Consider the following 25,662-nt stretch of genomic DNA (forward strand, 5'->3'; position numbering starts at 1 on the left):
GAATCATGCTGCAATGAATATTCACATTCACGCCTTTGTGTGGACATACATTTTCATTCCTCTTGAGTAGATACAGAGGAGTAGAATGGCTTGGTCATATGGTAACCTTACATTTAATGTTTGAGAAACTGCCAAACTTTTTTCCAAAGTGGCTATACCATTTTGCATTCTCACGAGTCATATCTGAGGGTTTCCCCTCCGGCTTATTGGGAAAATCCAGCAGATCTGGCAGAGCTACAGTGTGCTCACCTGGCAACACTGTGGGGTGCCCTTTATTTATTTTTTCATTTTTCCGTAAGTTATTGGGGTACAGGTGGTATTTGGTTACATGAGTAAGTTCTTTAATGGTGATTTGTGAGATTTTTGGTGCAACCATCACCTGAGCAGTATACACTGCACCATATTTGTAGTCTTTTATCCCTTGCCTCCCGCCCCCTGCCCCCAAAATTCCCCCCAAGCCCCCAAAGTCCATTGTATCATTCTAATGCATTTGCATCCTCAGAGCTTAGCTCCCACCGGAACCTTCTGATTTATCACAGTTGCCTTATATTTGGTCCACTTCCATTATCTGCTTGGTCCGTGTAAGCACTTGAATGTGTGTAGATGGGACAGTACCCAATGTGTAAATGTGGAGGCTGAGATTCAGCAGGAGGACTTGGGTTTTATGATTTTGCTTTCTCGCTTTTCCTTTTTCTTTCCTTCATTCTTTCCTTCTTTGTTTTCTTTCTTCCTCTTTTCCTCCTCAATTTCATTCAGCCAACATTTATTAACCAACTACCACATTTAAGGTTCTGTGATTTTGGTAAGGAAAAAGCAGATGAAGAAAGTGAACCTCTCAGGACTCACAGCCAAACAGAAGAGGTAAACATGCGAGACTTTATTTTGCATACCAACTCATTTACTACTCATAACATCTGCATTATCGCTATTATTAATTCTGTCTTATAGTAGAAAAAAACTGAGGCTCAGCAAATGGAGGCCACCTGCCTGAGGTCATGCAACTTGTACATGGCAGAGAAGGGATTCTAACTAGAAGGCCAAAAGCTCTTGACCATTAGGCTATATAGTCTCTGTACATTCAAATTTTGCTTAGCATTTTACTTTTTATTTGGAATTTCAAACTTATCTCAAAGGTTGCAGTGACTGGACAAAGTATACTATATACCCTTTACTGAGGTTCTACTGTTGTCAATATTTACCCATTTGCTTTTTCACAGTTTCAGTCTCTCTCTCTCTTTCTCTCTTCCCATCCTCTAGATAGACAGATAGACAGGTAGGCAGGTAGATGGATAGATGGATGGATAGGTGGATATGTGAATAGATGGGTGGGTGGACAGATGGAGGAAGGGAGATAGATAGATAAGATAGGTGATTAATAGATTATTGGTAGGTAATAGGTTAGATAGATAAGTGATAGATTAGATAGATGGTAGATTTAGATAGATAGAAGATAGATAGATAGATAGATAGATAGATAGATAGATAGATAGATAGATAGATTTGTTGCTGAACCACTTCAGAGTAAGTTACATATATCAAGCCCTTTTAACTCTAACTACTTCAGTGTATATTTCCTAAGAATAAGAATATTCTTTTACATACCCACAGTCATCAACTTCAGTTAATTTAATGTTGATACAATATATTATCTAATCCATATTCTGTTTTCCAATTTTGTCAGCTGGCCAACCGTGTCTTGTGGAGGAGCATATTTTTCTGCAGTACAAGATCCAATCCAGGCTCACATGCACATTTAATTGTCACGTACTCTAGTCTCCTTTAAGCTGAAGCAAGTCCTTAGCATTGCCCTGTCTTTTAACGCACAGAATACTCTTGAGAAATACAGTCCTTTTTTTTTTAACTTTTTAAATAAAATATTCCTCATTTAAGATTTCCTGGTATTTCTTCATTTAGATTCAAATTTGCATTCCCAGCAAGGATAACTATACAAGTGACGATATACATACATATTTTGCTTCATTTATTTTTGCAGGCTTTTTAATCACCCTGAAATACTTTGGTGGGTATTTTTTCTGATTATATAAGTAATGTATAAAATTTGTCTACAATAATAATTGCTCCAGAAAACTCTAAGAAAGAAAGAACTACCTTTACTCCCATCACCCTTAGAGAATCATTGTAAACATTTTGGTAATCATTTCTTACACACATATACCCACATATACAGATAATTTTTAAAGAATAAGATATCATACATACTGTTTTTGTTAACCACAAACTGTCTTATTGGCAAATCTACATACATACACATACATGCTCACACACATGTGTCTACACAATTCAACACACATGTATAAGGGCTTTTCAGTCCTGGTTTGTCTTACAGAAATAGAGCCATATCCTTATGCATTTCTGCCTATTCCTTCTCTCACCTTGCAATGCATCATGAATATCCCTGCCTTGGAGCACTTGGAACATGAAGCCAGGCCAGTGTGCGGTGTAAAAGAATGATAAGGGCTGAGGAGTCTTGTCTGCGATGTGCAGGTTAATAGGAGTCATAACATCTGAATGGGAGAGAACCCTGAATGTCGGCCTCTTTGTTGATTCACATTCAAGAGGTGAAGGAGCAGCACCTAGAGAAGGGCCAAGGGCCATGACTTGCCCAACAATAACCCCAGGAACAATAATAGGAAGAAAAACATGCAATATGGACAAGCACTTGCAATGCCCAAGTGTCCATCATAGAGGATCTCATCTATGGGGTCCAAGCTTTAAAACATCTTTGACATAAAGCTGTGTCTTGCTTGCAGTTGATGACATGGCACAGATGACCTGGCAGTGGTTTTCTTCGTGTGGTGTCATAGATTTAGCAATATCCAGTCCGTGTTTTTCACAGGTCCCATGACCATCTATTAAACACAGATGTGCCGGCCATTTTCTAGGTACCATTCTGGTATCGGGGACACAGCAATTAAGTAGAACAAAAGCGGTCCCTGCCCTCAAGGAAGCAGCATGCTAGTGATAGAGAGAAGCAGATAATAGGAAAATGCATGAGAATCTTACGGAGATGATGGGCGACATGAATAGGACACTGCTGGAGAGGGGCTTAGGTGGGGGCTGCTGGGGATGGGGTGGCCCTCAAGGAGGGGACACTGGAGTCAGTTAGCAAGGAAAATAATGATTATTAATGCCTGCACCTGGCTGTACCTCCTATTTGGACAGCACCCTATGTACATCCCCTCACCCTAATGACACTGACACACAATACCCCACCCTGTGCCCCCTGGGTGCCCCGACCCTGGTCCTCAGCCCTGCATGTGCCTTCCGCAGGACTCCTGCAGCCATGGGTTGCTAGGCACTGCCCAGGACAGGATGGGGATGCTGAGATTTAAAGCATCATTAGAGAAAGTTCATCTATTGAATTTCCAGTGCAGCCTGTCTGACCTCCAGGCACGATTCTAGCTAATGGATCCCAGTGCAGAGCTAAAAATAATGCATTTGGGCAACAAGCAGGCCTGGCTTTTCCCCAGTGACCAAAGGTGCCTGCATTAGCTCCAGCACATGGAGAGCAACCTTGCTCAGCCAACAGCCTGATAGTTGCCCTGAGCTTGGGCTCCCGTCAGCACTAAACTTTCTCTGTGCTGAACCTGCTATTGATTTTGCAGGCTCCAAGTCCTTGAGAGTGTGAAGTTCTTTGGCAACAGCCCTAAGTTTTTAGGGTATCTACAGGATGCATTACTGCTTTCGGGTGGCATCCCTCCCTAAACAGCAGGACAGCAGAAGAGAGTTTTCTATTTGTACTTGTCATGGCTGAGGGGCTTTGGAAGAAACTCTGGAAGGTCTTTATCCTCAAGAGCCATTTGGTGGTTCTCAGATGAAAGAAAATTAAAGAGAACATAGAAATTCCTGGAATCCAGAAGTCCCGGACTCCAAGCCAAGCTGGGTGACATTGCCCTACCGTAGCCCCTTTGTGGACTTGGGGTCCCTGCTGTAAAGCAAGGACGCTCATTCCTTGAGGGGCTCTTCTAGTGCCCGCATCCCTCCATCTGGGATTCAAAGTGCAGTTTAAATGGCATGCTTAAGAGCTTGAACTCTGCCACTGACAAGTTCTTCTTTAAGCCTCAGTTCTTTCATCTGCAAAATGGGGGAAGCCCCAGGCCTACCCCAGAAGATTGTTTTGAGTTTGAATGCAGTCATCCATCTCAAGCATGCAGGACGATGCCTTTGTGTCAACTCTTCCTCCTACCCAGGCAGCCCTAGACCAGTGGTTCTCTGTGGGGTGACTGAACCCCCTGAGAACATCTAGCAATGTCTGGAGACATTTTTGGTTGTCACACCTGGAGCAGAGGCTGCTGGCATCTAGTGGTTAGAAGTTAAGGATGCTGCTTGTACATCCTGCGATTCCAGGACAGCCCTCACAACAAAGAATTATCTGACCCCAAATGTCAATCATGCTGAGGTTGAGAAGTCCCGCCCTAGGCCGAGCAGACACCACGGGGTCTCCAGTCTCCTGTGGGAGGACGCTCATTGCCATGAAAGTGCCTGGTGTGGTGACTTAGTCTGGAAGAAAGAGCCACTGCCTTTGGCCTCAGACAGACTCCTGTTATGTCTTTCTGTCACTTATCTTCTGAGTGATCTTGGGGAAGTCAACCTCTCTGAGCCTCAGTGTCCTTATCTCAAATATGGAGATCCTAAGAGTCATATTGCATAGATGCTACTCAAAGAATGAAAAAGAAAAGGCATGTGACACGCCTGGCACATATTAAGTGCTCAATAATTGTCAGGTAGCACTAGTAATGGGGGTCATGGCAGCTGCAATATTCACTAAGCTCTGCTGAGAGCTGAGAGCTGTTCAAAGCAGAGAGTTCTCCACACTGTATTGGCTAGTGGACTTGGGTCTTTATTTAATCACTGGGAGGCTAGACTTGCATTAGGCAGCTATTGCTGTGATAATGCTGCATAACAAAACAACCTGACATCTCAGTAACTTAACAACAGCAAGCACTGGTTTCTCCCTCAGGGGTCCCTGGGTTAAGTAGAGCAGCCCTGCCTCAGTGTGCCAGTTGTGTGGGCTGGGATCCAGATTTGTTTTGGGTTTGGGTTGGCTCTGTGTGTCTCATTTTGGTGGCAAAAGGCAGCAGCACCTTGAGAACATTCTTCTCATAGTGGCTTATAGGAGCACAAGTGGCCAGGCAAAGCCCTGAAAGCACATTTGGGGCCTTTGTGGACCTGACACCCACTAACATCCTGCTTTACAGCCATAGTCTTTACAGTCATAATCCTTTCATCAAAGCTATGATTTCCTCATTCTCTTCACAGATATTTACTGAGCACGTACCATGCTCTGGCGATACAGTCATGAACCAACTGCGCCAGAACCCCACTTTCACAAATTTATCTGTAATAGCAGAGATAGAAAGTATATAAGTAAACAAACATAAAAGCAAGTTCATTTCAAATATTGTAGATGCTATGGAGAAAACCAAGAGGATAATGGGATAAGGAGAGGATTCACAGGGCTAGTTCATGGCCAACCATCATGGAAGCTTCTCTGGGGAGGTAGCATTTGAGCTGAGATCTAAATGCCAAGAGCTTGGAAAAGAGCTGTCCACGCAGAAAGAACAGCAAGTGCAAAGGCCCCGGGGTATGAACAGGCTTTGCATGTCCAAGAAACGAAAGAACAGCCAGGATGAAGGAGGGTGAAGAGTAAAAAGAGGAAGAGAAAACATTAAGATGCATGAAATAGGCAAGGCCAGGTTGTCCAAGGCCTTGGAGTCTGTGTTCAGAATTTTGTTTTACTCTCAGAGCAATATGACACTGCAGGGTATTCTGGTTTGGGGTTTAAGTAGATCACTCTAGAAAGTATGAGGCACGTACTACTCTAAGTCTTATTACAAATGAGGAAATTCAGGCCCAGAGAAGCTGAGTGACTGGCCCAAAGGCGCACAGCTGATTAGTAGCAGAGCCAGGATTCGAACTCAGGTCTGCCTGATCACCAAGCCCACATGGCCTCAGATTCCCAGCAGGCTCAGGCAAGTATGGGAATATGCTGTCATCATAGACTGATATTAAGATTTACCTATAGCTGTGCTGCCCAGTATGACAGCTACTAACCATGTGTGACTATTTAAATTAGTTCGAATTGAATAAAATGAAAATTTCAGCTCCTCAGTCACTCTAGCCACATCTCAGGTGCTCATTAGTCACATGTGGCTAGTGTCTGCCACACTGGATGGCACACATATGGGACATTTCCATCATCACAGAAAGTTCTATGGGAAGCACAGAATCAAAACCTTTGACTGGTAGGAGCTATGCCACACATTCGTTCCTAGGAAAGGTTGATGGATAAACCTTTTTTGGCCTAGAACTGGCCAATAAGATCAGGTTGTTCTGACCCTCTGATTTAAGCTACAAATAATATCCTGTTCTAATAAAAGACTTTTATGGAACATAAGACCATTTACTGATGAGTCAGATTTTACTTGAGCCAAATAGGGCTCCATGTGAGTGCACTTAAATGGAAAGAGAAGTTTTTAAGTCTCACGGACCTTGCAGCTGGTCTCTGCATTGATGAAAATTTTCTGGTCAGGTTCATGAAGCGCGGGATACAGTCCAGGTTGAGACCCAGGTGTCTGGTTAGCCTCGGGGAAGATGTAGCTCTGGAAATCAGTTCTTCTATTCTTGTTTTTTCTCCTGCCAGATCCTATCATTCCTGTCCCACTTTGACCCCTCTGCCAAAATGAATTTGAGAACCAGGGTTTGGTCTTAACAGCACTTGATGCCAACCCATCATATCTTTATCAAGGAGTGTACGGTAGTTCAGACCCTCAAATTGGCTTAATAAGTAAAGGAAGAAACTGTCTTGTCAATAAAAGGTCTAGGGCAGTGTTGGCTTCAGGCACAGGTGAATTCACAAATCAATTTCTCTGCACCTCTCAGCTCTGCCTTCAACTGTGCAGATGCCTTCTCAGCCCCAGATGGAGGCCCCTGGAGGCTCTAGATCCACACCTCCCCAGGTTCAAGTCCAGTGGAAATGAGACACTGCTGTCACTCAATCAGAAATCCTGGGGCTTTCTGTCATTGAGCCAGGCTGAGCCATGTGACCATCCCTGGACCAATCCTGTGGCCACAGGAGTGTGATGGACACCACTTAACTGTGTGGCCGAGGCCAAGACCTCAACACATAGACTGGCCATGGGGATATGGGCAGGGTCCCCAGGAAATATTTTTAAATGGTTGCAGAAAATAGAATAAAAGAAAAATATTCAATAGCAGCAAAAAATATGAAATAGCAAATGTGTATGTATCTGAGTTGAAACTCAGCCAGGCTGCTTGCTCTCAGTGTACTTTGAATTGTCTTCTTACAGTACTGGGCTTCCTCCTAGAGGATTAATCATGACCAGGCTTTGTGAGCCTAATGACAACTTTTTTATGTTTTTCTTTTCTTTTTTTTTTTTTTTTGAGACAGAATCTTGCTCTGTCACCCAGACTGGAGTGCAGTGGCACAATCTTGGCTCACTGCGACATCTGCCTCCTGGGTTCAAGCAATTCTCCTGCCTCAGCCTCCTGAGTAGCTGGGATTACAGGCATGAATCCCATGCCCAGCTAATTCTTTGCATTTTTAGTAGAGATGGGTTTCACCATGTTGGCCAGGCTGGTCTCAAACTCCTGACCTCAAGTGATCTGCCCACCTTGGCCTCCCAAAGTGCTGGAATTACAGGTGTGAGCCACCGCACCCGGCCTGTTTTTCATTTTTATACGTTTCTTATGTTTCTCCTCTTGTCCTCCTTCCTGAGAGGCTGGTGGAAAGAGTGGCACCGATGGGTCTGGGCTGGTGAAGATATCCAGTAAAATTACCCCTTATATCTGAGAGGATGATTTTGGTTAACAGACCCAAACTGAATTAAGGGGGAAAACATCTAGGGGTTCCTATATCTGAACTGTAAGAGATTTCCTGGCTTCCGGGATGGCTGGATCCAGGGGCTTAAATGAAATAATCAGTATTTTTATGTTATTTCCGACTTTCCATCACTTGGCTTAGCATTCTCCATAGGGAGCACATTCTCCATATCTCAGCAGTCCTGAGCCGAGAACGACGGGAGATGTGTCCAAGTGTTGGCAGCATTGTGCATTGTCAGCTGGATAAAGTGTGATTTATCACAGAACAAATTTCTGCCTGGCCATTTGAATTCTGTTTGGCCATCGTTTCACCGGGCAAGATGTAAAAGGGAGGGGAAGAGCATAGACATTATCTCAGAAATATTGCTTAGCCCTGACTTTTCTCTGCCTTTTTCTTTTTCCTTCTCTTCCAGTGATGTCAAAGAAGTAGCTATAATGCACTTTAGTAATGAGAGAACTGCTGTAGTAATGAGAGAGACCTCCTTAAAATGTAAAACTTCAGCTCTGGCCACTGCAAGGGAAGGACACATTGCACAGGAGATGCCAGATGTTCTCTGGGGTGAGAACAGGTACCAGCAACGAGAGGAAAGGGATTCTAAACTAATGTCCCAAAGTCAGGTCCTGGTGAATGTCCTGAAACGGTGGCCCCTCCAGGACAAGAAGCTCTGACAGGAGTCTTCCCACATCCTGGGAAGCCTCCTAAATCCGGGATCAGGGCTCTGCCAATCCCTGCTTTCTTCTCAATTTTGCCAGTGTCCTCTGCCTAAACAGGAGAGAAAATAGCATAAGATAAAAAGGTGAATGGGAGGTAAGGAAGAGAGGGGAAGCCATGTAAAAGGCCGTGAGAGTTATAGTCAGGATCATCCACATCCCATCTCTTAGCAGAATGAATCTGTCAGCAAATCTTTGTAACAGACAACTCCAGCGTTTGGTTGTTCTAGATGATTGCAATTTATTCTTGCTTATGGGTTTGCAGGTAAGCGGGGCTCGGCCGGACAGCTCAGCCTAAGACGTGAGCTCTGCTGGGTTTGGCCTGTCGCTGCCATTGGGCTGCGGTCAGCTCCTTGTTCCTTGTGTCCCATTCTGGGGCCCACGCTAAGAGATTGTATTAATAGCTACTTTGGAGGAAGTAGCTATTAATGGTCAAGTTCCAACGACTAGCAGAAGTACACATTTCCTAAGTCCAAGCTTGGACTGGTCCAAGCATGGCTGTCACTTCTGTTCATATTTTCCTGGCCAAAGCCAAGTCCAGCAACAATGGGGAGAGGAAGTAGACCCTGTCCATGATGGAGGAGAAGGCGGGCCTCCCTGAGTGCAGAGCCAGCTCAGCGTCATGGCTGAGAGCAGACCTCTAGGGTTGGCTGGCTGTGTTTAAATCCTGACTGATGACTACCAGCTGTGTGATCACGGGCAAGGTACATCACCTGTCCATGCCTTGGTTTTCTCATTTGCAATATGGATATGATAAGTATAATAGTGCCCTCCTGTGTTTATGGTGTGGACTCAGAGAGATGACCCATGTGAGCGTCTTAGAATGGTGCCTGGATAACTGTGGCCAGTCAATGAATGTTTGCTGTTGTTATAAAGTAAGCAATCACTGATAAAAGTCCATCTCTTCCTGTGTGTGCATGCATGTGTGTGCATGCGTGTGTGCATTCACGTGTGTGTGCATGTGTGCGCGTGTGTGTGCATGCATGTGTGTGTGCATGTATGTGTGCATGTGTGTGCATATGTGTGTATGTGTGTGATAGGTGGGTAGTGTTGGCGGCACTGGGTGAGCAGTTACCCCTGAGTTTTCCCTGAGCATAGGGTGTGTTCAGTGACCCAGATACCTGAGCACCTTTCCCTGCCAAGGCTACACGTGGTGGTTACCTTGGCAACATTCTACCCCGTTGATGCTGAGACCATTTCGGCCATTTCATGCTCTATAGATTTGGGAGGCAAAGGAGGGAGAATTGCTTAAGCCCATTAGTTGGACCAACCTGGGAAACATAGCAAGACCCCATCTCTTAAAAAAAAATGCTTTTTTAATTACTGGGCATGGTGGTGTGTGCCTGTAGTCCCAGCTACTTGGAAGCCTGAGAAAAGAGGATTGCTTGAGCCCAGGAGTTTGAAGTTGTAGTGAGCTATGATTGCACTAATGCACTCCAGCCTGGACAGCAGAGCAAGACCCTGTCTCTGTTGAAAAACACAACAACACTGTGTAGGCCAAATGTGATGGGAGGCCACCAGTTTGCAAGCTCTGATTCATTCATTCATTCTTCAACACGTACTTATTGAGCATCCACTGTGTGTCAGGTGTTAGGCCCCAGGGATACAACAGTAAACAAAACAGACAAAAATCTCCGCCATCCTAGAGTTTAGGTTCTCCTGAGGGAGGACACATAAAGCGAGCAGGTAAAATCTACAGTGCATATGATGGCAGTAAGCAATCTAGAGAGAGGAAGCAAGGAAGAGGGAAGGGAGGTTCGGGGGAGTTGCCATTTAAAATGGAAATGTCAGGTTGGACATGGTAGCTCACACCTGTAATCCCAGCACTTTAGGAGGCCAAGGTGGGTGGATTACTTGAGGCCGAGGGTTTGAGACCAGCCTGGCCAACACGGTGAAACCTCATCTTTACTAAAAAAAACAGTACAAAAATTAGGCAGGCATGGTAGTGCATGCCTGTAGTCCCAGCTACCCGGGAGGCTGAGGCAGGGGAATCACTTAAACCCGAGAGGCAGAGGTTGCAGTGAGCCGAGATGGCGCCATTGCACTCCAGCCTGGGTGACAGAGCAAGACTCTGTCTCAAAAAAAAAAAAAAAAAAAAAAAAAAAAGGAGGAAATGTCAGAGAAAGAATCTTTGAGAAGTTGACATTTGAGCAAGGCAGGGATTCTCAGCCTCGGTGCTATTGACATCTGGGGTGGGTTAATTCTTTGTTGTAGGGGACTGGCCTAGGCACTGTAAGATGTTGAGTACCATCATCCCTACCCTCCATCCCCTAGATACCGGTTGCAAATCTATCCTCCCATTTATCACAACCAAGATGCCCAGAGATGCTCAAATGCCCCCTGGGGGACAAAATTGCCCAGGTTGAGATCCACCAGATTAAAGAGATGAAGGACATGAAGAACAAATCAGGCAGACAAGTAGGGGAGGAGCCTTCAGGCAAAGAGAACAGCACGTGCAAAGGCCCTGTGGCAGGTGTGCACCTGGCATGTTCAGGAACCAGCAGGGAGGCCAGCAGCTGGGTCGAGTGAGCAGTGTGAAACCCACAGAAGATGCACAGGGAAGAAAACCAGGCACATCGGAGAGGAACTTGTACATCCTTTAAGGATTTTTCCAGAGCTGAAAAGGAGATATTATTTAAACATTTTCCAACAATAGCCCTAGATTCAGAGGCAACTGTTGAGAAGAGGCCCCTGGGCTGCAAGGACTCTGTTTCCAAACAAGCTCACAGTCTGAGGTTCCAGGAAGACATGAGTTTGGAGGCTGCAGACCAACCTACTGCCTACCTCTCAGCCCTGGCATGCTTTCCCGGCTCACACTGTTTTCCCTTAACCCTACCCACCCCTTCGATCAGCAATCCTCAAGTTCCAGGTTTGTGTGGACCATCTGTTCCCTGCCTAGACTTGGAAAAAGACAGCCTTTCCGAGTGGCCCCTGGGGGATGGGATGAGGAAATGTGAGCAGAGCCACTTGAGGAGAGGTTCCGGACTGCCACTGGCCCATTGCCACGGGCATGCCAGAGTTGCTGGACAGTGGCCTCTCTCAGCACCTGCCTTTCCCCTGCCCACCTGCCCACAGGAATGCAAATGACTCGAACAGCCACATGGCAGGAAGGACGAATTCAGCCAAGGCCATAATCCCAGCATCAACAACATGGCTGGAACAGTCCAGTCAAATCTTGAACCAACTCTCATTGACATTTCTCACTCTACCTCTCCATCTTGGATGAGCCGCAACCATGGCGAGCCTCGGTTTTCTCATCTAAAAAATAGGATCATAACTGCTGTCCATAGCTCTAGAAAAACTGAGTATGAAAACAATAGTCAAAGAAGGAAAAAATGAGATTAAAAAAAAAGCAAAACAAAAAGAAAACAGGATGGACAAATAGACGGCACAAATAATATGGTAGAAAGAAATCCAAGTAAAACATCCATTGTGACTCACATGAACGTGCTAAAAGTTCCAGCAAAAGAACAATGAGTTATAGAGGAAACATTGTAACAGAAAAATCATTCTAAGTGTTTATTTTTACAAAGCATCTAGAACATCCAGGATACAGAAGGCTCCAGAAAGGCTGAAAGTAAAAGAGAGAAAAAGACAAATCAAGCAAATAATAACCAGAAGAAACCTGGTGGCCTAGGAAGAATAGGCAAAATTGATTTTATGGTAAAAAATAAAGCCTTAAAAATTGTTTTTAAAAAATTGGGTTTCTTTTCTGTTTTCATTTCTTTGCTGGAGTTCAGTGGTGCGATCTCAGCTCACTGTAACCTCCGCCTCCCAGGTTCAAGCGATTCTCCTGCCTCAGCCTCCTGAGTAGCTGGGATTACAGGCATGCACCACCATGCCTGGCTAGTTGTTGTTTTTTGTTTGTTTGTTTGTTTTTTGTATTTTTAGTAGAGACAGGGTTTCACCATGTTGGCCAGGCTGGTCTCAAACTCCTGATCTCAAGTGATCCGCCCGCCTCAGCCTCCCAAACTGTTGGGATTACAGACGTGAGCCACCGCGACCAGGCTTCTTTTCTGTTTTCTTTTTTAATTTTTTATTTTATTGTAAATTGACAGATTATAATTGTATATATTTATGCAGTACTAAGTGATATAATGTATGAATACAATGTATTCTTTATACAGTGATTAAGTCAAGCTAAGCAGCATATTCATCATCTCAAATACTTAACTTTTTGTGGTGAGAACATTCAAAATTTTCTCTCGGCAATTTTGAAATGTACAATATGCTATTATTAACTATATTTATCATATCGTGCAATAAAACACTTGAGCTCAAAGAAAAAGAAAGAAAATGACGTGAAAGCACCTTGCAGATGTGAAGCGGGATTGTCACTGTGTACGAGCATTTCATTCATATTAACGGAGCAGGTCCACAAACTTGGGTGTACAAGAAATGTGCATTTGATTTTCCTGTATCTGAACTTCATTCAAGCACAACCTCAGTGCCCTGAGATGCACAAAAACCATACTAGGAGTTTGATTTTTGAACATAAGTTTGAAATGTTAATTAGAGACCCAAGTGGAGACGTGGAAGAAGCAGGTGGATATCCAGAGACAGGAGTTTAGGAGTTGTCAGCACAGAGATGCACTTCCAAGCATCATAACTAAATGATTACCATCATGAGCGGGATGTAGAGGGTGCAAGGAGTAGATCTCACAGTGGTACCCAGAGCAGCAGCAGCAACAGCATCCGCAGCCGCTGGTTACAAATGCCCATGTGGGTCCCCACCCCAGACCTGCTGAATCTGAGTCGGACACTCAGCAGTCTATGCCAACAGGCCCTCCCTGAGGCTCGCTCAAGTCTGAGAACCAGTTTGGCTAGATGACGATTCAGGCCAGGCTCCCACAGGACATCCGTGGCTGACCGGCAGATGCCTCTGCCTTCCCCTTGGAAAGTGACCCCCAGGCTCTTCCTAGGAGGCAGGTGCAGACTCAGGAAGGTGCCAAAGCCTGAGTGATAACGGAATATGGCAACTGACCATATGTGGCTCCACCAAGCCTCACGTGACCCCACCGCCCCTGGGTCCTTACAGGCAGGCACTGATTTCTGGGCCATGGCTACCACGCATTCTGTCCGCAGAGTTTAAATATCAGAGTGAATGGAGTTCAGTGGGCAGTTTTCTCAATGGGCAGCTCATCCACAATGAAAGATGAAAAGCAGTCTGAGAAACAAAGCCGAGGGACTAAAAAGACTCCTGTGGGGTTTTGGTTCCTTTTTGTAGATGAGTGGGCTCACTTTTTCATATGATGGTTCTCACTGCTGGCCACTTAGGAGATGATTAATGCATCCTGAGATGTCCCCAGACATTTATGACACCTTCAGGAATAGCAGTGACGATGGCTCTATCATGCACGGCTACTTCATACCCTTGGCATTGCTCTTAATTATTTATATATTCGGGAGCAGCCAGGTTTCCTCCCACCAGAGCTCAGAAAGGTAATAAATGAGAAAAGTCAATGGTCTGTAAATTACAACATTGATTAAAGAAGTGATTACTGATATAACTCTTGCTCGACTGTTGTGCTAATGCCTTCCCAGATCCAGGACAGTGTTTACCTGCTAATGACAAGCCTGGGATGGCAACTAAAATTGCCTTCCTTCTTTAATCAGCATGTAAACATTTTTAACCACTCTTGACCACGAATGAGAAGATCCATCCATGTGTTCCCATCCCAACTGCTCCCTGCCACTGTCCCCAACTTCTCCCTGCCACTGTCCCCAGCAGATGGAGCAAATTCTCTCAGCCCAGCCCTCACCAGCTGCCTCTCCAAACAGAAGTGCAAGTTGAAGATGAAAATTGAGCCCAGAGTAGCCATCCATGGTTCCCGGAAGCTGGGGAAAGAGAGGGTGATCAGATTATAAGAGTTCTTTATTCAGCACTGGATGTTATTTGGCCGAGGCCACAGACCCCCCAGAAGGGGACTCTGTTCTTTCCAAGCTACATGATCTAGACAGAAGACAGATAAGCAAATCAGCAATTATAGCTTAGTATGCTAAGTGCTATGTGAGGGGTTTCCAAGTGACTTCATTAACTCTGAAATATTCCACTAAACTGTATGTGTGTGCATTTCTCCAGCAAGAATTAGCTTTATGTGTATTCTCAAAAGAGTGAATGACCCAAGAAAGGTTAGGAAACACTGCCTGAGCACTTTCTAGAAACTTTTGAATTAACTTCTTGTGTTTTTGTGGCTTTTGGCTCCATGTCATCTCAGTCTCTCACTGCATCGTCCATCAACCCCAAGATCCTTGGTGACTGTCCTGAAGCAGGCATCCCCATGAAGGGAAGGCCCTGCTCATCCATCCCTCTGTCCATCTGTCTGTGCATCAGTGTGTGCTTCCATCCATCAGTTCATCTGTCTATCCATCTGTCCAGCTATCTACCCATTTATCCACCAGCAATTAACCTGCCCATCCATCCATCTATCCATCCATCCATCCATGCATCCACCCATCTGTCTATCCATTAATGTGTGCATCTGTCCATCTGTTCAGCTGTCTATCAATCTATCGACCTATTCACCCATTTATCCACCAGCCATTCACTTGTCCACCCATCCATTCATGTGTCTGTCCATCAGTGTGTGCATCCACCCGTCAGTTCATCTGTCTATCCATCTACCCAGCTATCTACTCATTTGTCCACCACCCATTCACCTGTCCATCCATCCATTCATGTGTCTGTCCATCAGTGTGTGCATGCACCCATCAGCTCATCTGTCTATTCATCTATCCAGCTATCTACCCATTTGTCCACCACCCATTCACCTGTCCATCCATCCATCTGTTCATCCTTTCTTCCATCTGTCCATCTGTCTGTGCATCAGTGTGTGCATTCATCCATCTGTTCATCTGTCTATCCATCTATCCATCCATCCATTCATCCATGCAATGTCCATTTCACTGAGCTCCTGCTTCATAAGCAGCTGATGTAAGGAACCCAGAGGTGAAAAATGAACACAATGTACTTTTTGCCTTCAAAGGTTTCTTAGTTTAAGAGGTGATATGGACACATGGGACCAATTCAAATCACATCTGATAAGCTTGGCTATTCAACAGGGGTCATATTGTTTCTCTATAACCCAACTTGGTTTCTATTTTCAGTTTTCAATTCATCAGGGTGGCAGAAACAGAATACCAGTCTAATTTCCAGGGGACTTAACTATTGCCAAGGCCTTGGGGAAGGGCACATCTTGTCTTATAGTCTTCTGTTCACAGTTCCTAGGGGACATTTTTTACCGGTCACAGTCCGCACAGGTTACCTCTTCAATGGCCCCTCATTGTTGTCCACATTGCCCCTTCCTGCCTGCTTGAGAACACAGGTATCATTCTGCTGTTTCCTTGCTACACTGGGAATGCCCTCTGGGCTGGTAGATAGAGTCATATTTGAATGAATAATCTGGGAACACAAAAGCCAAATACTTGCAACCTTTATTTTTTTAGTCTGTGTGTTTATTTTTCTTTCTGCTCTGTCTCATCCCTTTCCTGAGACAGCAATCTGCCAGAAAGGGGAAAAGGAAAGGGAGGCACATAGGGAAAGGGAACATAGGTTGGTAGTCCCTAATGTGATCTGCCATTCACATAATGAACACGTATTATATAAATAATCCCACGGGGTCATAGAAGACCATAGAAGGGGTCTCATAAGGAACCCCTGAGCTGGGGTAGGTCAGGCAAATAGGGATGGGAAGGTGCTCCCAGGCACGGGGACCGGCCTTGCCAAAGCCTGGGGACCGTGAAGAACCTGCATCAGGCCTGCATGTGCATGCAGGGGAGAGACCTCAGAATTAGTGAGAATCATGCTGGGGAGGAAGGCACTACGGGCCCTTTGCATCCTTGGAAGCTGGATGGGGTGGGTTGTGGGTGCAGCTGACTTTCTGAAAAGACATAACTACCCAGGGTGTGAAAACCTCTGGTGCTCACATCAAATTACTCAGCCCACCCAGATTTCAGCTACAGCTGCAGTTCTGTACAAGTTCAAGTTCACTTCTTGATTGCAGTCTCACCTCAATCTGCTTTCTGTTTTCTGTTCCAGGTGGGGCAAGCCCTCAACCAGTAGGAATAAGAAATGGTAGCTAAAAATATTCCCTCCTCTTACTCCTCAAGTGGACAATTCTAGATACTTTTCATGAAGCCTCTGAAAACCGAGCCCATGGTCCCTGTAACAGCCTAAAAAATGCACCTTCCTATTGGGTTTTCTTCTTTCTCTGTCTTCCTCATCTGCTCCTTCACCCCTGCTCCCTGGGGTCACCTCCCAATTAAACTGAGTGCACCAAATCCTTGTCTCAGGCTCTGCTTTAGGAGAAACCAGAATTAAGCATTTGTGCTTTGCAAGATAATAGGAAAAACAAAAAAAGGATGGTCTCCAAGGCCCCATGAACTTCTCCATCCTTTCTCCCTCTGTCTTTGCAGGTGTCTGACCGCTGTGACTACATCTTTGTCAATGGCAAAGAGATCAAAGGAAAGATGGATGCGGTGGTGAACTTCACATACCAGTACCTGAGCGCCCCCCTGCGTGTCACCGTGTGGGTGCCCCGGCTGCCCCTGCAGATCGAGGTCTCTGACACGGAGCTCAGCCAGATAAAGGGCTGGAGGGTCCCCATTGTGACCAATAAGAGGTGAGCCTCGGATGGGGAGATGCCCTAGAGCCAAAACAACAACTTTATTTACTGACCTTAACACTAAAGGACCCAATGCTTAAGAGATGCTGGTATTATCTCAGCAGTTGAATCTCCCCAAGGCTCCCAGATAACCCAGCCAGGCCCAAAAGCTGCTAAACAGCAGGTTTGTGTCAAACCCAGGTTGTCCGCACTCTACACTGGGGCTTATATGAGGCTGTCTCTTGAAAGTGGCTCTCCCAAAATGACACGATGGAGTTAATACATTTTTTTAGCATCTTGGTTACCAGGTAATTTGAAGTTTGGTTTATTTTCTCCAAAAAAAAGTCAGTCCTTTCCTGTGCTTTATGCATATCTATAAGCTTGAAATGTTCTGTGCAGATCAAATTATTGGATAAAGTTTAATTGTGTTTCTAGTGGATGCTGGAATCACTATTTGCCAAAAGCTTCTAATTTTTTTGGGATTCCGGACTGTCTGTCTGTCACATGCAAGAGTATGGGGTCTTGTTTTCTCAGCCCTGTGACCCCCGGATTAGCAGACATTAGCTAAGTGAAGGTGTTCCTGAGTTCACAGCTTCCTGCCTGGAATGCTCCACCCCAGACCATCAGGGCTCTTTTCCTGACAGTCCCCCAGGTACCAGGGCCTTTCTCATAAGGGAGAGCATTTCAAGAAGAGTAAGTGGGAGAGTGAGATGCGGAATCCATCTCTACAAGGAGAAGCTGAAGGCATTTGGCCCGATGTGGGAGGACAGCCGTGAATCTACCCAGTCCCTCAGATTAGTCTGTGGTCGTGAGTGGCCAAGACAATGAGTTTGTTCCACATCCCTGAGGGGGAAGAATTAAGACTCCCTGGGCTCCAATCCAATCTCTGCCACTAATTAGCTTTGTGAGCGTGGGCAAGCTACCTAACCTCTCTGTGCCTTAGTTTCCTCATCTGTTCATGAGAATAATTATGAGTTTGCCTCATAGTGTTATGAGGTTAAAAGAGTTCATACATGTGGAAGCATAAAATGGGACCTGCCACATCTCAAGTGTGTAAGACAGCTCTGTCCAATAGGACTTTCTACAGTGGTGGAATGTTCTAGAACCCCTCTGTCCAATATGGTGGTCACTAGCACAAGTAGCTATGGAGTGCCTGGACTGTAGCCAGTGTGATGAGGAGGTCCAATTTTTTATCTAATTTTTATTTATTTAAATTAACATTTAGGGCTGGGTGTGGTAGTTCAGGACTGTAATCCCAGCACTTTGGGAGGCCAAGGTGGGAGAATCACTTGAGGCAATGAGTTCAAGACCAGCCTGGGCAACATAGCAAGACCCCATCTCTACAGAATTTTTTTTTTTAATTAGCCAAGCATGATAGTCCATGCCTGTATTCCCAGCTACTCAGGAGGCTGAAGGAGGAGGATCACTTAAGCCCAGGAGTTCAAGGCTGCATTGAGCTAGGATGGACCACTGCACTTTAGCCTGGACAACAGAGCAAGACCCTGTCTCTAAAAAGATAATAATAATTCATTAATTAATAAAAATTAAAATAGCCACATGTGTCCAATGCCTACTTATGAGACAGTGCAGACTTGGTACATATTAGCCCTTGTCTTTTATTTTTCAATAAATGTATTTGAGAAAGAGATGCCCATCACTTAGTGTTGCCTAGAGATAGGCTTGGTGCCCCTTGCATGGTCCTGGCGCTCGTGTCTTCAATGTGGTCTCCTTGAGGTTGAGGCAAGCGCCTGCCTGTCTCAAGAACGTCTTAGACTCCTCTCCCTGGATCTGAGAGCTCTTTGTCCCTTCCCACAAGGCCTACTCGTGAGAGCGAGGATGAGGACGAGGAGGAGCGGCGGGGCCGGGGCTGCGCGCTGCAGTACCAGCACGCCACCGTGCGGGTCCTCACCCAGTTTGTGTCCGAGGGCGCCGGTCCGTGGGGCCAGCCGAACTACCTGCTTAGTCCTAACTGGCAGTTCGACATCACTCACCTGGTGGCAGACTTCATGAAGCTGGAGGAACCTCACGTGGCCACCCTCCAGGACAGCCGGGTCCTGGTTGGGCGAGAGGTTGGGATGACGACCATCCAGGTAGGGAGCTGGGAGTCTCTGTGTCCCCAGCACTGGGCATGTGTGCAGTGTTGAGGGAGAGTCGATGGGTGGGCAGGTCATTGTGGCCGATTCCCCAACCCGTGTGTATCATGGGAACACAGGAAGATGAGCCCAGGCCAGATCTTGAGTCCATTCTCCTTCCAAACAGAATGGAGAAGGTGGCAGCTGCACCCTCTTAGCTTCCCATGTGACCTCATTCTCAATGGCTACCATTCCCACCACCTCCCAGCACCCGCATCCTACCTCTGATTCTCCTTCTTAGTCCACACTTTTCTAACTTATTCCCCCTATGCCTTCTTAGAAATAGCCATGGTCTTCTCTATGTACCACTTCTACCAGTGGCCCAGGGAAAAAGCATGGATTCTTCTTCTCATTTCTTCCTTCTTTCAGTCATTCTGTCTTCCTGCCATTTACTTATTCAACAAACTCTCTTTGAAATCCTGCTCCTTCTTTTTCACTCAAGGAAGTGTATAGAATGGTAAAATTTCATGATGGGGCATGAACAGCCTTTTCCTCAATCCCTCAAGTCCCACCCTACTGAATCCACCTTTCTGGAATGTCATTCAGGATCCTTACACCATATGTGGAAATGGTTAGCACATTCCCATCATTTCCCCTGGACATCTCAAGCCCAACATTTGGCTTACAAGATGAGGCAGAAAGCAATGTTTTGGCAGAGGATACATTGTGGTGGTGGTGGGAGGAGTGAACTATTTATAATTCACTTTTATAAATTTATAATTCAACTCTTCATGAGTCTGTTCAACAGGATCACCATGTACAGTTAACCAGGTTGTGCATTGTACAAGCATACTTCATCTAAATAGGAGGGGTCATTCCCTTTTAAAGACTGAATGGATTTTAATATCTATTCCAATTTTTCAACAGGTAGAATTAAGGTGTCCTGGGGAAAGGGTAACTTTGATTCTCACGAAGGCATGGGATGGGCCAGCGTATAGAGTGAAGTAGATATGTAACTCCTTTGCCCTGTATTCTGGACCTCAGGCCTGTTGGGATGGAAGAAATATTGCCGGGAAAGGGGATAACATCTGGAAACAGGTGTGATGGATTTTCCTTGTGTCCTGCCAATCCCACAGGTGTTGTCTCCACTGTCTGACTCCATCCTGGCAGAGAAGACAATAACCGTGCTAGATGACAAAGTGTCGGTGACAGACTTGGCCATCCAGCTCGTGGCTGGGCTGTCTGTTGCCCTTTACCCCAACGCAGAAAACAGCAAGGCCATAACAGCTGTGGTCACAGCTGAGGAGGTGCTGCGGACCCCCAAACAGGTAGGGGGCCAAATGCCAGAGGTTCAGAGGGAGCAGGGTCAGCCACTGTGCCTGCTTCAGCAAAGGGGCAGGGTGGAGTGAGAAATGCAGGCAGGTTAGCAGAACCATATTCCACAATGGAAGCCATGTCATTGCAGACAAAGTGCTCATGTTACCCACATAGCTTTTGAGCAACACAGACCATTTACCAGCCTCCTCACCAAGTCTCTTGGCTGCCGTTCTTACCCCTGCACTCCCCTCTCTTCTCAAGAGCAGAGCAAGCATTTAAAACCATAAATCACATCATGCCTTTTACTGGCTTAAAATGCTCCAATGACTTCCCATTGCACTTAGAAAGAGACCATATTCCTTTGACAGCCCACATGGCCCCACACAACATAGCCCCTGGCTATATCTCTGACTTTATCTTGTGCAGCCCTCAGTCTCTCTCATCCTATTTGAGGCACACACTCCCCTTGCACTTCTTTAGGGGTTTTGCAATTGCTGTTGCTTTTACCTGAGACACACCACCCTCACCGCTGAGCATGGCTCCTTCTCATTTTCATACCCAGTTGTGATACCCTCTTCTCATAAATGCCTTTGCTCACAGCGAATGGGTCTGAATCAGCCCCATTTCTTACCACATAAAGCATGTTTCTCCTCCATGGGATATAAGCTTCTACAAGAGAAGCCCCCTGTTCATCGCTCTATCCCCAGTGACCATCACAGGGCCAGCATATAGTAGGTGCTCAATAAATGTTGGTTGAGTGACTGAATGACTCTTAGAATTGGGCTGGAAGACAGGAAATTAGAAAGAGAGCAGGGAGAGTTTATCCATGTAACACAGCCAGGATGGGCTCGTCTGACCCTAACAACCTGCATATGGGTGTTTACCTTGTCTGCAGGACTTTCTGCTTCTGATGTCATCATTAGAACAATACTTATGAGAAGAGTACAAAGTTAGGAGCCAAAAGGCCCAGATGGTATCACAGCTGTGTCCGTTACCACCTATGTAACCTCAGGCAAGACGCCTCACCCGTGTCTCAATCCTTAATGAGAAAGTAACAACACCTGTGAAGAGTCCATTTGCAAATTAAATTAGGCTTAACAATGTTGACTGCTAAAAACAGTGGCTGGCACATGCCAGCCAGTGTTAGCTCTTTTCCTGGGAATGGCTGCTGTTATTATGATCACTATTTTAGTGAAAGCACACAGAGCCTTGGATGCTCCATCAGAGCAGACAGTCTTGACTCAGAACACTCTGCGTCAAACCCAGTTTCCTCTGGTGACTTGCGGCCACAACAGGCAGGCGGTCTGGGGAGGAAGCTCAGATTAAATCCACATCCCACTATGGACTGAGCAATGCTGGAGGAGGTGTCATGTGGCTGGCACAGGCGACAGGGCCCAGGGGTTAGTAGTAGGGGTTAGGATCCCCTGACATGCACTAGCAGGAACACGATAGTGCTACAAAGCAGAGGCACGATGATGAGAACAGAGGGCAGTGATGGTTAAGGGAGCAGGCATGATGACAAAGTCTAGGGGCTTGTATTCTTCTAGGGGGGATTGGAACGTTCCAGCCATAGTGCAGGATTTCAGTGCAGTTCAAGGACTGCAAACTCAAATGCCTACAGGGGCTGGGCTGGTGTTATAAGCAAGCAGTGCAGACTGTGCAAAATCCTTGTGGCTGCTTTGTCCAGTAGTGGGGTCTATGAAGAGCTAGAGTGATGATGCTCAGTGCTCAGAGATGTGCCCATTATCTGCTGCTATGTAACGACGGCCACACACTTAGCAGCTGAAAATGGCACGCACTTACTAGCTGACAGTGCAGTGGGTGGGCTCAGCTGGGTTCATGCCCAGAGTATCAGGAGGCTGAAATCACAGTGTTGGTTGCCTGAGTTCTTACCAGGATGCTCTAAGGACGAATCTGCTTCCAGAATTATTTGGGTGGTGGCAGAATCCAGATCTTTGCAGTTATAGGACTGAGGTTGCCAATTCTTGGCAGGTTACTGGCCGGAATCCTCTCTTAGTTCCACAAGTCCACCTGCATTCCTTCTCACTCCCCACCCTACCTTCATCGGCTTCAACACTAGGAACAATGCATGGAGTCTTTCTCATGCTTCCAGTCTCTCCACCTTCCCCTTCTGTCACCAGCTAGAGAAATCGCTCAGCTGTTAAGGACTCATGTGATTTCACTGGACTCACCCAGGTAATCCAGGAAGACCACTCTGTCACCTGTGCCATGTAACAATATAACATAATCATGACAGCAGTCACTCATCCCATGCCCATGTCCTGGGAACTGGCGCAGAACATCTTTGGTGGGCCATTCCAGGAATTCTGCCTAATGAGGAGAGAGTTGCTACCTGATTTTGCCCCAGAGTGTCAGCAGGAGGGACCTGGGGTGCAGGCAGGTCCTCATCCAGCCCACAGCACTGGCTTCTTAAAGTCTTCTTTGGGGGCAGATGGGCCAGGAAATCAACATGGTGTTTTCTGGTTTACAAAGAGCAGAGTAATACTCTCACATTTGGGATTAGAAGAAAAAAGAGCAGAGGAAAGTGGGAGAGAGAAAGCTGAAAGCATGAAGCTATTTGCTGAGAATGGATAATGAATTAGGGTGGACGATTGGCATTGCAACCCCCTTGGCATGGGGTATGGCCGGCCGCTCCCCATCTCCTGTCACCCATCTGTCTTCATCAGCTGACAGTAATTGGTGTCCCCTAGCACTGACTTAGGGGGATTTGTGGATGTAGTTCATCTGATTTGCAGACACGACTCTTGAAAGGATAGAGCTCTAAATCATTTCTGGGCATGTGTTATTTTAAGTCATTCAGAATTTCTCATCTTTGGGGAAATGCGCTGGCTTCTCCTGATGAAACACTACATTCCAGCCTCTCTGTAATGAGCTAATGGAAGAAGTTAGTCTCAATCATGCAGCAGGGCTGATGGAGATGGATCTTGGCAAGCCAACGGTGTTCTGAGGCTTTAATTCCGATTGTCTGCTGTTCAGGGGCTTTTTTATGTTAACTTCTTTCCCCATCTAGTTTGTGAAGAAAAATTATTCAAGATGAAATGTCAGCCACGATGAACTTGCACACTGTTCAGTCTTTTATCTCACCCCTTAGAGTGTAGAAGGCTGGCACCTTGTTCATGATATTTTCAACTTTGAAATAGAAAATCTGAATGGTTTTTACACCTACAAATAGAGGGTAGTAGCCTGCATGTTCCCCTAAGCCTTGTTTGCTCTAAAGAAAGTAGGATAGAAAAATGAAAGGAGAAATCACTTGGTATTCGTGCATGAGGTTGAGGCATTAGAAGGACTTATTGGATTGTGTGATTCATCAGCTGATATGGACAGAGAAGACGAGGGTGAGCACCAACATCCCTGAGCCATCTCTTCTGTCTTAGTTTTGGTCTGCTCAGAAGCTGAGCCTGAGACAAGGATTCAGGTGCAAGTAGTTTATTCAGGTGGTGAAGACAATACCAGTAGAGAAGTCGGGGATGATGGAAGGAAGAGAAATGCAACCAGTAGAGTGTATTACCAACTCAGCCACCGCCAAGGGCAGCCGGAGCTCCTGTCTGCTGGGTGACTGTGTGCCGGTCTAGAAAGGCCAGAAGAGTTACTGCACTTGAGGGGCAAGGGATCTGGGATAAATATAACAACTTCCATGAGTCCTTCATTGAGGGCTGCCCACAGCAGTTATTAACTCCTTGGCACATCTTGCTGTAGGCACAACCACATGGATTCCAGAAGCCAGAGAGTGACCTTGGGCAAAAAATAAGTTAAAAAAAAAAAAAAAAGCAAAGTTGATCATTGAAAGTTGAGCTAGCAGGAGCTGAATGGGCAGCCGCCCAAAGAGAACTCCACACCCTCCTAAAACTTCCTACACAGGCTCACCCCTCAGAGCCAGCTGGTGTTGGCCAGGGCTTACCAAAACAAGTGATATGACCCAATCCAACTCAACCTGCCTTCACACACAGCAGAATGTATCAGTTCATGTCCAAGCATTTGGATCTTCAGCTACAGCTACATGCAGATGCTCAAACGATGTCATCAGAATTCTTTTTTTAATTGCTAGCATTCTTCCTTGGTCCTGCGGGATGTAGAGTCATCATTGCTGTGAACACTGGCTGCTCCCAGGCTACTCCAATTTTTCCTTCTGGAATTCCTACCAAACAAGCGTTGGACATTCTCATTCTCTCCTTTATGTCTGTTCACCTGCCCTTCACAGTTTTATTTCTTGATATGCCTGTGGTTCTATTTGGGGTAACGTGGGTGGCTTTGTCTCCCACTGCAGTAATTCTCTCCTTGAACATGTCTCATCTGCTGTTCGAACCACCCATTGAGTCACTGATTTCAGTGACTATGTTTTTCATTTCTAGAAATTCTACGTGGCTCTTTGCACCCCTTCCTTCCTGCTCTGCTTCCATTCGCTTCTTCTTATTCTTTTTTTTTTTTTTTTGAGACAGAGTCTTGCTCTGTCACCCCAGCTGGAGTGCAGTGGTGCGATCTTGGCTCACTGCAACCTCTTCCTCCCAGGTTCAAGCAATTCTCCTGCCTCAGCCTCCTGAGTAGCTAGGACTGCAGGCACCCACCACCATGCTCTGCTAATTTTTGTATTTTTTGTAGAGATGGGGTTTCCTCATGTTGGCCAGGCTGGTCTTGAACTCCTGACCTCAGGTGATCCGCCCACCTCGGCCTCCCAAAATGCTGGGATTACAGGCAAAAGCCACCGCATCTGGCCCCCATTTGCTTTTATTGAGACAATTTCAACTCCTTTTAATGTCTCTTTAATTTTTTAATTAAACTTTTAATTTCTTTTTAATTTTATTTCATAGACTATTTTTGTTGGTTCGTTTTATGTTATTTCATAAATAACATTTATTATGAAATTTATTATGAAATGTATTATTATGAAATGTTATTATTTCATAAATAACATTTGTTATTTATTGTTTTATTTCATAGACTATTGTTTTTTGTTGGTTTCCTTTAAGCTATAGCCTTTGGAGTCTTCTATGATCTCACATATCAGTCTGCTCACCCTCCTGTGTAAATGTTTAATGCGCCCCCTCCCGGTGCAGCCTTTCCACCTACATGTTGTAACT

At 45.6% G+C, this 25,662-nt stretch overlaps 1 protein-coding gene across 1 annotated transcript in view; it reads left to right on the forward strand.

Annotated features, from left to right (window-relative positions):
* TMEM132C (transmembrane protein 132C) overlaps nucleotides 1-25,662 on the forward strand; it is a 439,931-nt gene that overhangs the window by 408,921 nt on the left and 5,348 nt on the right. The window contains exons 6-8 of the mRNA XM_522557.8: nucleotides 16,990-17,195; nucleotides 18,994-19,267; nucleotides 20,386-20,577. Of these exons, the coding sequence (XP_522557.5) occupies nucleotides 16,990-17,195; nucleotides 18,994-19,267; nucleotides 20,386-20,577 (672 nt within the window). The remainder of the gene's footprint in view (nucleotides 1-16,989; nucleotides 17,196-18,993; nucleotides 19,268-20,385; nucleotides 20,578-25,662) is intronic.

This window comes from Pan troglodytes, chromosome 10 (genome assembly GCF_028858775.2).
Source record: "Pan troglodytes isolate AG18354 chromosome 10, NHGRI_mPanTro3-v2.0_pri, whole genome shotgun sequence".
Taxonomy (NCBI): domain Eukaryota; kingdom Metazoa; phylum Chordata; class Mammalia; order Primates; family Hominidae; genus Pan; species Pan troglodytes.